General features: G+C 45.6%; 1 protein-coding gene across 6 annotated transcripts in view; it reads left to right on the top strand.

The window, feature by feature from the left end:
• Nucleotides 1-341: 341 nt before the first annotated feature.
• GRID1 (glutamate ionotropic receptor delta type subunit 1) overlaps nucleotides 342-13,340 on the top strand; it is a 545,782-nt gene continuing 532,783 nt past the window's right edge. For 3 of the 6 annotated variants that reach the window (XM_058841709.1, XM_058841714.1, XM_058841713.1), the window contains exon 1: nucleotides 3,046-5,515. In XM_058841709.1, coding sequence (XP_058697692.1) covers nucleotides 5,461-5,515 — 55 coding nt within the window. In that variant the 5' untranslated portion in view covers nucleotides 3,046-5,460. Of the gene's footprint in view, nucleotides 838-3,045; nucleotides 5,516-13,340 lie in introns of those variants that run through there. The other 3 variants (XM_058841710.1, XM_058841711.1, XM_058841712.1) reach the window with 3 other exon arrangements.

Below are 13,340 nucleotides of genomic sequence, written 5' to 3'. Positions count from 1 at the left end.
AGCAAGTTTAACCTCCTTCTGAAAGAAATTGCTAGAAGTTACACATTGTAACAAAACATAGGCAGCTGGTACAGTACTTGGGTAAATTTTGGGAAGAACAAGCAAAACGGTAAGGATTGCTCTTAAAACTCCAGAGGAGCTTATAAGTAAGCAGGCAGGTGTGACATAGATAATATAAAACTATTCAAATGTTTGTTGGGAGAAACTCTGGAGATCACCTACTCCAGCCTTGTGCTCGAAGCTAGTTCAGGTGAGCCCTAGCTTTGTCCCGCCAAGTCTTGAAAAATCTCTAATGATGGAGATTTCACAGCCTCTCTTGGGAATCCACACCAGGGCTATGCTTCTCTCCTAGAGAAAAAAAATAGTAAGATGTACTTGTCAAGTTTAAAAAAGGAAAAAAAAAACCCAAAAAACCCCCAAAAAACCAAAAACACCCCACCACACATAGAAAAAACTAAACCAAACAAAAAAACAGTTTTCACTAAAGCCTCCTCAAACCCTTAAGCTGTGGAGAGAGAAAAAAAGTCTTCTGTTGGACTGATAACCCTCACTCCAAGGGTTTAAAAGAGAAGAGCTGAGCAGAAATAGCAGTTTGATCCCTTCGGGAAAGGAGGACTCTGCTGAGTTACCACCGGCTGTGGGCCCAGAGCTGCGCTGTTGGGTGGGTTCATGACTGCCCTGACAAGAGGAGGGGCTGGCTGGGAAGGGGTGGGGAATGTGGGCGCTCGGCAATCTTGGGCTTTGCGTGTTTGTGGTCAGATACAAACCTGAGTAGCCAGAGCTGCGCAGACTGCAGGCAATGACAGCCTGATTGGAAGCCCAATGAACGTGTCACTGGTAAGTATGGCACGGGAGGAAAAACAGCTCTGTACTACAGCAGGTTAAACTGCAAATTAACTGTTGCCTGCGGGGATGAGTCTGACTATTCAACTCCAACAGAGGGCAGAACGACAATCGTAGCATTAGGTGTAATTAGGAAACAAATAGAAGAAGAAAACAGGAACCATCTTTGTATCGTAGGATGCATCCCTGATGTTGCCTTGTTCAGGACTCAGTGTGGATTTTAGGAAATAGCAAGACACAGATACTTTATCTTCTTTTTTCTGCTTTATACACTAATTCATCAGCAGTGTGGAATAGCCAGAAGAGGTTAAATAGCCCAGAATTCTTCAGCTTGAAGAAGAAATAATGACTGGCACCAGTAACAACAAAAAATCCACTAAGATGTGGAAAACATGAATAGAAAATGACTGCTTCTCCCAGCACTCTCCTTTGTTCTTGTAGCAGGGAGCCCAGTGCAATTGCCAGGTAACAGATTTTGAAATAAGCAAAAGGAAGTACACTTTAACACAGGACAGAATTAAACTGTGGAAATTAAACTGTTGTACTGCCCCACAATCCTGTGAACAGTTTGTGCTGAATAGTAGCCTTTGCATGCCAGGCAGCTCAAGTGCACAGCAGTGCATGAGGGAGCAGCATCAGCTCTCTGCTTTCTGCAAGTTCTCTTCTCTCCTTTCAAATTTTGTCCCAGGTCCTGCTGGCTCTGCTGTTCCTTGGAGGCAGCACCATGGCAGTGTGCACACGCAGCTTTATTGCACCCTAATTCCTCAGTTACCCAGTGGTGTCCCAGACACTGCTTCAGGATTAGCTTCTGCTTCAGGATTAGCTTGGTTTAAAGAGTCATGGCTGGCTGCCAGTCCTGGAGAGGCACAGTGGCCAGGCCCTGCCTCCCTCCGTGGGGCAGGGAGATGGTTTCCATCCCACTGCTTGGGTGGTAGCATGGGTCTTTTCCCATTTCTTCCATGCTTTTGGCATGAGCTCACCAAGAGCTCACCACATGCCTCTTTATTCCCTTCCTGCTTCTTTTCTAGCTCTAATTTCCCTTCACCTCACTGCTTTCTCCCAGCTTCCACCTGCCTGTCACTCCTTGCATAAATAACTTGTATTCTTTTCAAAAATAATCCAAGTCTCCTCTGAATAATCTGCTACACTCAGATTGTGTTTCCAAAAATACTAAACAAATGCCACAGACAGACAGACATGCCTTGGCAGCAAATCTTGCTCGCTCTTTGACCCTGGCTGGAGATGGCCTCAGTGCGGCGGATCCCCCAGAGCAGTGCGGGTGCCACGAGTCCAGGCTGGTGGGGTCCCTCCTCAGCCAGCCCTCTGCTGCTCCCCGCTTGCTGCACCACGTGTGCCTTTCAGGAAGCTCAGCTCTCTCCTCAGCCCTCATTTCCCTGCGGCAGCCCCGGTGACAGGGAGGGATGGGAGATGGATGTGCAGCCCCGGGGCTCAGCGTGGGGCAGCCGGAGCAGCTCCCGTGCGCGCTGCCAGGAGCCGGGCTCGGGGCACTCCGAACGCTGACAACAGCAGCTCACATCCCCAAAAAGTTCACATCCCTCTGAGCTCAAGCCCTGCACTGCCACACGCCGCTTGTTCCGAGTCCATCCAAGGATGTGGGAGGGCTCTGGCACAGTTAGGAAAGTCAGGCTTAATTGCACGTGAAAGTGACCCAAATTCAAGGAGCTGCTGACAGAAATGTATACTGCTCTGCTCCACGGCCAGCTCTGGGTTAATTATTAAGGATCAGTATTTTTAGTAAGCATTTGCAATAGATTCGGTGTGTCTGAAACCTTGTTCCCATGGAAGTTCATCACAATGTCACGTATTTCATCAATTTTAACCTTTATGCAATTAGTAGAAATGTTTCTAGAAACCTCTTCGATTTTTTTTTTCCTGCCCCCTCCCCACTGGGAAGGCTAAACAATGGTGTGAGTTCTAGGCACGCTTTCTAACATCACAGAAGGGTGAGTTTGGCCAGGATATAAATATAAATCCTTAGAAGGTGGGAGGCAGGAAGAGCTGGTTTACAACAAGATGGAGATTCTGTCAGAGAAATGTATAAATATCTAAAGTTAAATTCAATAAATAATCTGTTCTTCTACCAATAAGAAATACACACTTTTAAAAACAAATTGAAAAAATAATTGCAATGTTTGCAATATTTCCTACAAAAGAGAGAAAAATCCTTAAGCAGTGACAGCTCTTAGTATAATTTGCCTAATTTCATACACTGATTTACATGTAAGAGTACATTGCTATGACAACTTTTAAATCTTGCTAAATTCTGTTCTTACTATTTCCATTTTTCTTTTCTTGCTGTACTTTGTAAAGTGTCCTGTAGTCTGGGATCTCCTCCCCACACAAGGACCTTAAATCATATATATACAAAGCCAAGAGTTTATTGTTAGTATGGCTGAAATCTTAACTTTAAGAGTCATTATTAGTCCAGACCTAATTATTACAGGAAAAATACTTCTGCACAGAAAGAACTGCAATAATAATAATAATAATAATAATAATGAAAAAAAAACCAACAATACAGTTAAGTCTCTCATACTCACAGTTCCAGTTCTTGCCCCTTTCCTGGTGTTGCACTCACCCTGCCACTTCTCAGGGTCCTAATGTTGCTGCCTTCAGTGTGGTGGTAGGGGTGCCAAGGCTGCTCACCAGCACATGAGGTCTTTTGGCTGGGAGGGATGTGATGATGGCTGCACCGTTCTTGCTCCAGGATCCACTTGGGATCCTTTTTATGTTTGCCAACAGACATTCACACCTGGCTGCTTCACCACTGGTTTGCAACCCAGCATATTCAAATTTGCTGATGGTGGAACCTCATTCTTTGTTCTGTTATGCTTGAAAAGGTGGTTTTGTCTAACTCTAGGCCTGTGTTTTTACTGGAAAACAATGGTTGGTATGTTTGTAGCTATGGGGTTTCCAGTGGCAAGCCTGTGCCTCATCTTTTGTCATCTTATTCCTGTACTCCTCCCCACTGCACCCTGTGCCTCCTCCTCTCAAGGACTCTGCAACCACCCCAGGTCTGTGTTTTCTCCACGTGACATCATTTATATTGGTTATATCTTCTTCTGCACAGAACAATGACCTGTCTGTGTACAGGACAATTACAGTGATACCATACAAGGGTAAGCAAAAGTAAAACCAAATCATCCATGACCATGTGGTCAGAAGAGAAAATGCTGTTATAGCTAAGCCAAGTTAAAAGAAAACTTGCAGGTAGGTCAGCAAATGTTCTGCCAAAGCAGGCAGGGCGTGACTCAGTGCTGAGGCCACAGAGCTGGGCCTCACGTGGGCTGTCCCCAGCAGCAGCAGAACCTGACACAGGGCTACAGGCCACTGTCTCACCAGCAGGATGCACTGAGTGCTGTAATTCTGCTGTGTCACATTCCAGCTCCAGTTGCAGCCTGACAAAAATAAGGTACAGGTGTCGAGCAGCAACATCTGGGATCTTAATTACTGCTCCTACAATAAAAGAACCCAGCCTGGTGTTTCGGTCTTGCTCCAAGCTGTCTGGGCAGATGTTTGAGTGGAAAAATAGCGTGCTGGTGAGATCAGCCTGTTCAATCCAGGCAAGTGAGAAGAGCGCTCGTTATTAAAATGAAAGGCAAAATGAGGCGATTCCTCTGCCTGTCAAATAACTGGGTAAATCTTCTCAAAGTCTTTGCTACATGTGCTTTTTTAGATTTGGTTATCTCTGTCCTACGAGAGTAAAATATTCTTGGCAGTGGAAATGCTGCTCTCACAAATACCAAGTGCCAAGCTTTTAAAAATTAGTACAATGTAGAGAACATGATTTTATAAAAGGGTTGTTGAAATAGCCCAAGTTTCAGACAAGCCTTCTTTTCTAAATAATACTTTGTCTATTTTCAGGAGCTATGCCTGGTTCTCACTGGAAGCACCTCGAGGCCAGGAACCTCAGCAGCTACAGCTGTACTCTGTATCCAGGGGTGGGAAGCAGCAGTCTGGGCTTGCCTCCAGCCAGGAGGGGCCGAGGCACAGCTTGGCAGGCAGAACATGGTGGTTTGTGCTTTGCCAGAGGCCTCTCAAGCAACTCGGACCAAGTGTCCTTTCACGTTCCCCACCCCGGGGCACTCCAGAAAGTCTGTCCAAGTTAATGAAAGACAGGCTGCACAAGCTGAAGCTTCATTAAACCTGCAGCACGGCTGCTAAGACCATGCTTTAGTTTAATTCACAAATGGGATTGAGTCAAGCGTTTACCAGCTCTCCCTGACCCCAATCCCCAAAGGCTGGCTGTGTTTGAGCTCTGAGCTTAAACGTCTCTGCAATCCTGCTTCTAGGCCAGGCTGGAAAACGAGGACACTCATGTTTCCCCGTGGTAATGGCCAGACCCTTACGTGAGGCAAGAGCTCACAGCTAGCCTGTGCCCTGCTTTCAGCTGGGATGGAGTTAATTTCTTCTTTCTGCCTGTTACAGTGCTGTGTTTCGGACTTGGAATGAGAATAGTGCTGACAACACACCGATGTTTTGGGTTTTGCTACGTCATGTTTATCCTAAGTCAGTTAGTTTTTAATTCTATTTTTTTGTGTCATACTCTGATTTGGTGAGAAGGTGCACAAAGGAAACTGAGGGAGCATAGCTGGGATGGATGACCTGAACTGGCCAAAGGGATATTCCACACCAGAGAACATCATGCCTGGTATATCCTGGGGGAGCTACCCTGAAGTGGGGCTAATCTGGGTTTGGGAAGGGGGAGGGTCTGGCATTGGTCAGTGGGTGGTGAGCAGTTGAATTGTGCACTATGTTTTTATTATCATAATTACTATTGTTAATTATTCTTAACTATTAAACTGTTCTGAGCACAACCTAGAGTTTTACTTTGACTCTCCTCCCCATTCCAGCGGGGTGAGGGGGAGTGATGGGGCTGAGTGAGCGGCTGTCTGGTGCTGTATTTCCAGCCGGGTTTAACCCAGGGCAGCGCATCCCGGCCGCCCACGGGCACCCTCGCACCTCTCTGGCTCCCGGCTTCCTGCGGCAGGTGGGGCGGCCGGGAGCATCCCACCCTCGCACGGCAAGCAGCTCCTCCTCGGAGAGGGATGGAGCCCAGTCACTCATCAGGAAGGAAATGTATCGAATTTAGAATTTAGGCTGGTTTGTGGCTGTCTCTCCCCAGGCATGAGTCTGGGAGTTGGGGAGGGGGGTGTTATCCCACAGCCTGAGCTGCTGCCCGAGCCTTGGGGAACCTCACCTGGTGATGCCACCCCTGCTCACGAAATCCATCCTGGACGGCTCCCTCGGCGTTTCTCTGGGATCCCAGGCTGTGAGGTTGGACGTGAGGCAGGGGAGCGCCTCAGGTGTGCCCTGAGGAGAGGGCCCGGCCCGGTGCTGAGGCAGGGCCTGTTCCCGGGCAGGGCAGGACCAACCCAGCGCCTGCTGCTGCCCACAGCCCGCAGAGCCGGGGCTCGCAGCAACCCAGCGCGGCTGCGGGCTTCCAGCAGCTTCCTCAGGAGGGTGGGCGGGGGCTACGGGCTTCCAGCAGCTTCCTCAGGAGGGTGGGCGGGGGCTACGGGCTTCCAGCAGCTTCCTCAGGAGGGTGGACGGGGGCTACGGGCTTCCAGCGGCTTCCAGCGGCTTCCAGCGGCTTCCAGCGGCTTCCTCAGGAGGGTGGGCGGGGCCCGGGGGCTTCCAGAAGGTTCTTCATGTAGGTAAACCGAGCCGTGTGCATCAGGCAGATGAGCAGGCTGGGCTCTCGCCGCCTCATGGCACTCGCAGTTCCTGGCCAGTGTTTTTTCCCCTGAGTTTTGGGGACAGGGTGGGCAGGCACAGCCCCACGCCCGTGCATGGACAGCCGTGCCCCTGAGGAGGGCCGTGCTAAGCTCACCCTGCGTGACCCCGAAAGGCTCACCCACGGCCAGGTGTTTCGCTGCTTTTATTTGCTTTTGGTAGCCACCAGGGGGTGACGTGCTGAAATTTTAATTTCCGAATTGCAGAAATGAGTCATTGTGTTCTTTAAAGGTCAGAGCTCAGGATAAAACTCTGCAGGTAGACAAGGCGTTTTCTTTTGTGAGCTGGGCATGAGCGAGCTGCTCGTCTGCTGCTCTCTTGGGCTGTGTTTGGGGCATACTAGACACACCTAGTTGTGAATTACCTGTGGAAGATTTCCCTCAAACAAAAAAACCCAATGATCTGTTAGAGCTGAAACTGTGGAAAGATAGTTGTGAATTCTGGGTTTCTTGGTGTGAAGAAGAAGAAAAAAAATATTTATATACTGTTGAAGTATCCAGTTTCACTAATATTTACAGAAATATGTTTATTTCCTGTTTTGTTTGGAAATTTTCATTCTCCTTTTTCTTTAGGAGACCAGACAAAATGAATGAGATGTTTCTGCATGTTAACATTTACACTCTGAAGGTGGTGTGTTGCCTCTGCCCCAGAGTAGGACTGTGGCCCTCCTTATTTCTGTGGAGATTAGAAGAGATTATTTTGGGCATTATTGGATAGCCATAGTAGACAGCTAGGAAAGTTAGTTGGTGTCACACGTTCCTTGGGACCCTGCCAACAGGCGAATCCATGCCTAGTTACATGGTCCATTCAGCTGCAGCTACTTCAGTATCAAACACTGTTGTTCCAATAAGTGTGAATTTCATGCAAAAGGATGTAAACATCAAACTTCAAACTAAACATGACATAGACCCTGGGCCCCAGGGATGCACCAGGGCTGAGGAGGGCACACTCCTCACCTCGATGAAAAGGAAACAAAACAAACAAACAAACAAACAAAAAGAAGGTCGGATTGTTATCATTTGGGCCTCTAAAAAGATTCTTCATTGCACATGTGTAAATAAAATGATGGGGTACTCACAAAAACCCCGATTAGTTGATTTGGGTAGTGATCAGCATGCTTACATCATTTAAGATCTTTGCATAAAACAGAAAATGACCAAATTTAACACAGCAGGAACTAAGGAGGGTGTGATGGTTGAAGCTTAAGCAATTAGTAATTAAGAAGTAGGAAGATACTACCTGAGAAGAAAACAGAATATGTAGCGTAGAAGTGACTGCTGTGGTGCATCCACAGGGAAGATGGGACTCAGACACAGTTTCTGGGCAGCACTTTGTCAAAATGCAGTTGCATTGCAGATGTAAGACTCCAGTGGAAATACGTAAATTGGTAGAAAGGAATCACTCTTTTAACTGTTCCCTTTACTCAGTTTTGGAAGCTTAGGAGGTTTTTGACTCTTAAGGAGTTTCACTGCTGAAAGCTCCCTAATTTCTGTGATTAGGCACAACTTAGATGGAATACACACCTTGCTTTGTGGTGTTTCTATTCCTGCCCATTACATAGGGAAGGAAAAGGGCTCCCTGTTAAAATCCAGGCATGCAGTTTCTATTTTAATTCTCAAGTGTTTGTTTTTTTGTGCTACGATACCGCTGACTTTGCTATAGTTATACATAGTTCCTTGCCCTCTGTCCAAGACATTTTTAAGTCTCCTGTTCTGTTTTAAACAGAACTGAATTGGAGAAGAAACATGCTTCTAATTCAGTCCTCTTTTTAACTTCAGTGGAGATGGATATTGGATTTGCTCTTGAGAGGACAGTAGTAGATGGACCAGAACTACTTAATATCAGAGTCATAATTCATACTGCTCACATCTCATCTTAGAAGTACAAACTGTACTGTTCTTGAAATGTCAAAGCTTTTTCCCAGTTTAAAATAGGGATTCGATCTCTTCATCTTGGAAAAAGAACTTGGTGTCTTCATTGATTTCACAATACAAAATATTCATGCAAAGCCTGATTTCTCAAAGGACTGTGAGGCAAATCTTAGCACAATAACAATAATTTAAATCAGACATTTTATTTCTGCTGAGTAACTTCTTCTTTATCCTGTATGTTTGTAGATAATAAAGCACTCTGTTACAAACTTTTTATGTTCATTTGCATATATGAATATAGGCATAGGAAAGCTGGTTAGTAGGCTGCATTTGGGATATTCAGTTGCAGCTGTGCCAGGTTCCTAATAATAACAATTTAATTGTTACAATCAAGGACTCATCCCAGTTGCTGTGTGAACTTTAGATAGACCCAAGAGCCTACTGAATTCAGTAGGAGTTTCTCTTCTAGTGAAAATTATGAAGGTTTAAAAAAGGTCATCCTCTTGTGGATCCATGTGTGCTAATTGTACCGCTTCCAAGTGCTCGTCATTGCTCCCTGGCTATACTTTCTTGCCTTCACAGCTCATTTTCCAGCTGAGCAGTCCCTGTACAGGTCTAGTTCTGCTTCAGAGGAAAATATGTTAGATTCAGTGTGAACTCAACAGGAGTGATTTTGTCAGCTCTGTCATAGCTAAGATTCTATAGCTGTGCTCGTCCCCTGTTTTTAACTGACATAATTGTGCTGTCAAAATGTTGTTGTGTAAATCAAGCTGCAGTGTGTTTGCCACATCAGTGCTAATGTGGCTGGTCTAACACTTCCTTCTAATTACGATTTACATATTTGCAACAGTTGGCTGAGCTGCAGGAGGTGGTGACATGGCCGAGTCATGTCGGGAGGCTGGGAAGGAGTTGGAGAGCTGGCTCCAAGCTCAGTGTGCAGTGGACACACAGCCAGACAGATCCAAACTTTCCTGCTGGCACAGGAAAGAGGGAGAGGGAGGAAGAGGGGCCAGTGATGCAGGAGAATGAAAGCTTGCACCGGCAAGGACAAGGCCTGGTTCTAGAAAATAGGATTTTGATTGGAAACCTGGTCTGCTGGGGGCAGATGGGCTCCATCTGTCAGAGAAGGGGAAGAGCATCATCCGTCACAGGCTTGCCAAGCTGGCGGGCAGGGCTTTAAAGTTTCTGTGGCAAGGGACCTTCAGCCCATCCCACTCCTACCAGTTGAATGCCAGGGCCAGCAGGAGATGCCCAGAGCCTGGAGAGGGGTCACACATTGGCAGGAGAGCCACTGAAGAGAAGCAAAAATGAAATTCAGCCAGTCCAAAGCTTCACTGGGGGCTAGACTTAAATGCCTCAATGCAAATTCATGTAGCATTGGGAATAATTAAGAGGAGTTAGAAATGTGTACAGATCTGCAGGGCTGTGGAATCACAGACATGTGTGAGATGGATCCTATGACTGGAATGCAAGGATTCAGGTACTTCAGGAGGGGCAAGCAAGGGAGGCAAGGAAGAGCTTGTGCATTACATACATTAATGTGCAGCTGGAGTGCACAGAGGTCTGCCTGGGGATGGGTGAGGAGCTGGCTGAGAGCTGATGGGTCAGGATGAAAGGAGAGTGGGGATAGTAGCATTACAGGGATAACCAGGAAGACTGAGTGGAAGAGGCAGCTGCAGTCTTCATGTGTTCTTTCAACCACCCCAATATCTGTTGGAGGAACACCACAGCAGAGCAGAGGTAATCCAGGAGGTTCCTGGAATGTGCTGATGGTAACTTCTTTCTCCAAGTGACAGAGGAGCCAATGAGGAGAGGTGCCATGCTGGGCCTTGTTCTCACCAACAAGGTGGGGTTGGTGGGCAATGTGAAGCTCCAAGGCAGCCTTGGCTGACCATGACATGCTGGAATGTTGAAGTGTCAGGGCAGTGAAAAGGGTGCACAGGAAAGTCACTACCCCAGACTTGAGGAGAGCAGAGTTTGGCCTCTTCAGGGATCTGCTTGGTACGGAGCTATGGAATAAAGTCCTGGAGGGAAGAGGGTTCCAAGAAAGATGGTTAATAGTCAAGAATCACCTCCTCCTGAGCTGAGTTGACCCTATGTGGAATCCTGTGACAGAGGCAGTACAGTTTCTTAGCTACTTTCTTACTTGGCTACAGAGGTCCTGCAGAAAACTAAAAAGGCCATAGGACAGATTATATTAATGATGGGGTTCTGAGAGCTGTACTACAATACTTCCTGAAAATTTGATGTGGTACATATCAATATATGAGGCAAACACTTTATCAGGCTTATAGCAGTCCTCAAAGAGATTCATTGGGACTGGTAGGGAAGGAAAGAGGTAAATACTTGCCCAGACAGGTTTTACAGTGTCTTTTGTCACATGTGGTACAGAGCAGAAAGAAGAAGCAGACATTTTTCTGTGATAACCATAGATTCTGAAATGAGAAACAGCAGGCATGGAAATTCAGCCAATAAAAGATGGGTACATCTGGCTGCTGTGGAGAGCTTTTAAGCCTTTCAGACCAGTGTCTTCATAACTAAAATGTTATCATGCATAGATGTTGTTTAGCAGAAATATAACTCAAAGAATTTTCACTTCAATGACTGAGACTGATGTTTTCTGTACAGAATGCTTGAGTAGGTAGCACAGACTGATTCCTTTCTGCTCACCTAAAAAAAATCTCAAAAAACTATACCTTGTTAAGTGACTCTCTAAATTGCAAACATCTATTACTATTAGGTTCAACAACAGACTCCTTTCTCCTTTGTTAAGCCCCTCTGAATCTCCAGCATGCAAGTTTTATAAATTCTAGGCTGAGATCTTCATCAAAGCTTAGTTGGGGAACATGGTACATGACCACTGACTGCACCTCTCAATGCAGTTGTTCTGTTGAAATGAAATACCTCAGTTCCTCCACTCTGCACACCTCTCAACCCAAAAGGCAATATCCAGCTTTTATGGTTAGTATAAATTACAATGTCCTTCAGAGTGAAGTTGCTGAGAAATAGCTGCGAACACACATTTCCTTTTGTGTTAAATGCTGTGTGGCCTATAGGTCACAGACCAGTGGCAGCTGCCTTTGTACAGCTCCTCTTGGCTCATTTTGCTTCTCCCCTTCCTTGTACACATCTGCTCCTGGGGAATTCAGGCAGATGTTCCCTAAGGTGATCTTTTGGGATAAGAATGGAAGTGGTGCAGATTTTTGTGTGTCTATCCCTTTCCCACCTTTCACCTCTTGTGTCTGAATTTCCAGCTCCAGAGCATAAAAACAAGTGAAAAGGGGATACAGAAATGCTAAATGAGCATTTAGCTGTTCATTTATCATGGGTAACCCGTTTGTTTGGGGCAGACATTGTAAGATTAATTGGCAGAGAAGCATGAAGCAGATCTGGCTGGCAGAGAGCCCCATAATGCCCAGCACTACGGCCCTTTCTGCCTTGCTTGGAAGAAGACATGGTAACTCACATTCACAGCCTTGAAATTAATCCGATTAGACACTCTTCTGAAAAAAAAAAAAACAAGAGGCATGCAGCTTTCCACTTGGATAAATTCAGCATGAATCTATTGTAAAGACAGCCCCTCCCATCATGCCTTGTATTTCCTCATGCTCTTGAATGAGAATAAGCTTGAGACTGTTGCAACTTTCAACTGTTCCAAAATTCTTGGAAGACAGGAGAGGTTCTGACAGCTTGGTCTGTTTTGCTTATTCAAGTAACAGACCATCCAGGGATTAGAAGATTTATGAGAGATGAAAAAGGAGCTGTCACTGTCCTTGATGATCCCTGATGGATTTCATTCAAGTTTTCATAAGAATAAACCATCCACTCCTGGGGTGAGGGAAAGACCCTTTTCCATAACTGAAACACCCCAGCATCATTTTGTCCAGGCCTGTCTACTTCCTCAGACCCATTTTAAAGCAGGTGGATGTTCATGGGGATGTCTTCTCAGGTACAGATGTGTTATTACCACCCTTCAGGATGGACACCAGTCTTACAGTGATTTACTTTTCTTTGCAATCAAACAGAAAAGCCAAGGGTTAAGAAGAAACTTTGGTCTCACTCAATGGACTGGGAAGGAGAATAACTTGAGTGAAACCAGCACCTTTGAAACACACTCCTAAGTTAGAGTAAGCCCTGCAACAGGAGAAAATACTAAAGAATAAGAGAAAAATAATGAGATTGGGAGGGAAAATGTTGCTTCGGTATTGCTGCACTGAATATCAGTAGTGAGGCTTGCAGAACCTAATTGCAGCAAAATCGTACACAAACTCCACATTTGCAAGCAAGTGAAAAGAAATTAAGTCAAGGGGAAGGATTCCAGACCCTACCATATCTGGAAGGTTTACTGGCAGCAGAAAGGTGGTGATTCTTTTACTTTATGTATGCACAGAAGTGTTAAGAAGTAGGTGTATCTGCTGGATTTCACCCCATCCTCATTAGCTCTGCTCCCATTACAATCCCAGAAATGTAGGCCTTGGGAAGAGGTAGTGTTTGTGTTTCCTAATGCCCTCTACAGGGTCTCAGAAGTAAAACACCAGTTTAAAGTACTGAAACGTATTGTATTAAACGTTATGTAACAGCAGTTTGCACACTCTAAGGAAGAAAGCTGAAATGTTTTAATAAATACTCTGCTGAACAATACACTGCTACCTTTCTATGGCTAAGCTGGAAAATTGCACATCTAAGTAACTTATTGATTAAAAGAGCCTTTAAATAACAACAAAACTGCACAGAAAGTAGAAACTTCTACTTTCTGTTATCAGTGGATGTGATGCAAGCCCAGCAATAGTCTGCACTTTGTGAGGCTGGAACAGGCTCAGATTGCTATTCCACTCTTTCTCCTGGCCTGAAAAGAGAATTCTGTTTTTT

The sequence above is a fragment of the Poecile atricapillus genome, chromosome 6 (genome assembly GCF_030490865.1).
Source record: "Poecile atricapillus isolate bPoeAtr1 chromosome 6, bPoeAtr1.hap1, whole genome shotgun sequence".
Lineage (NCBI taxonomy): Eukaryota > Metazoa > Chordata > Aves > Passeriformes > Paridae > Poecile > Poecile atricapillus.
The sequence above is the reverse complement of the archived record's forward strand: the minus strand, read 5'-3'. Positions and strand labels throughout refer to the sequence as shown.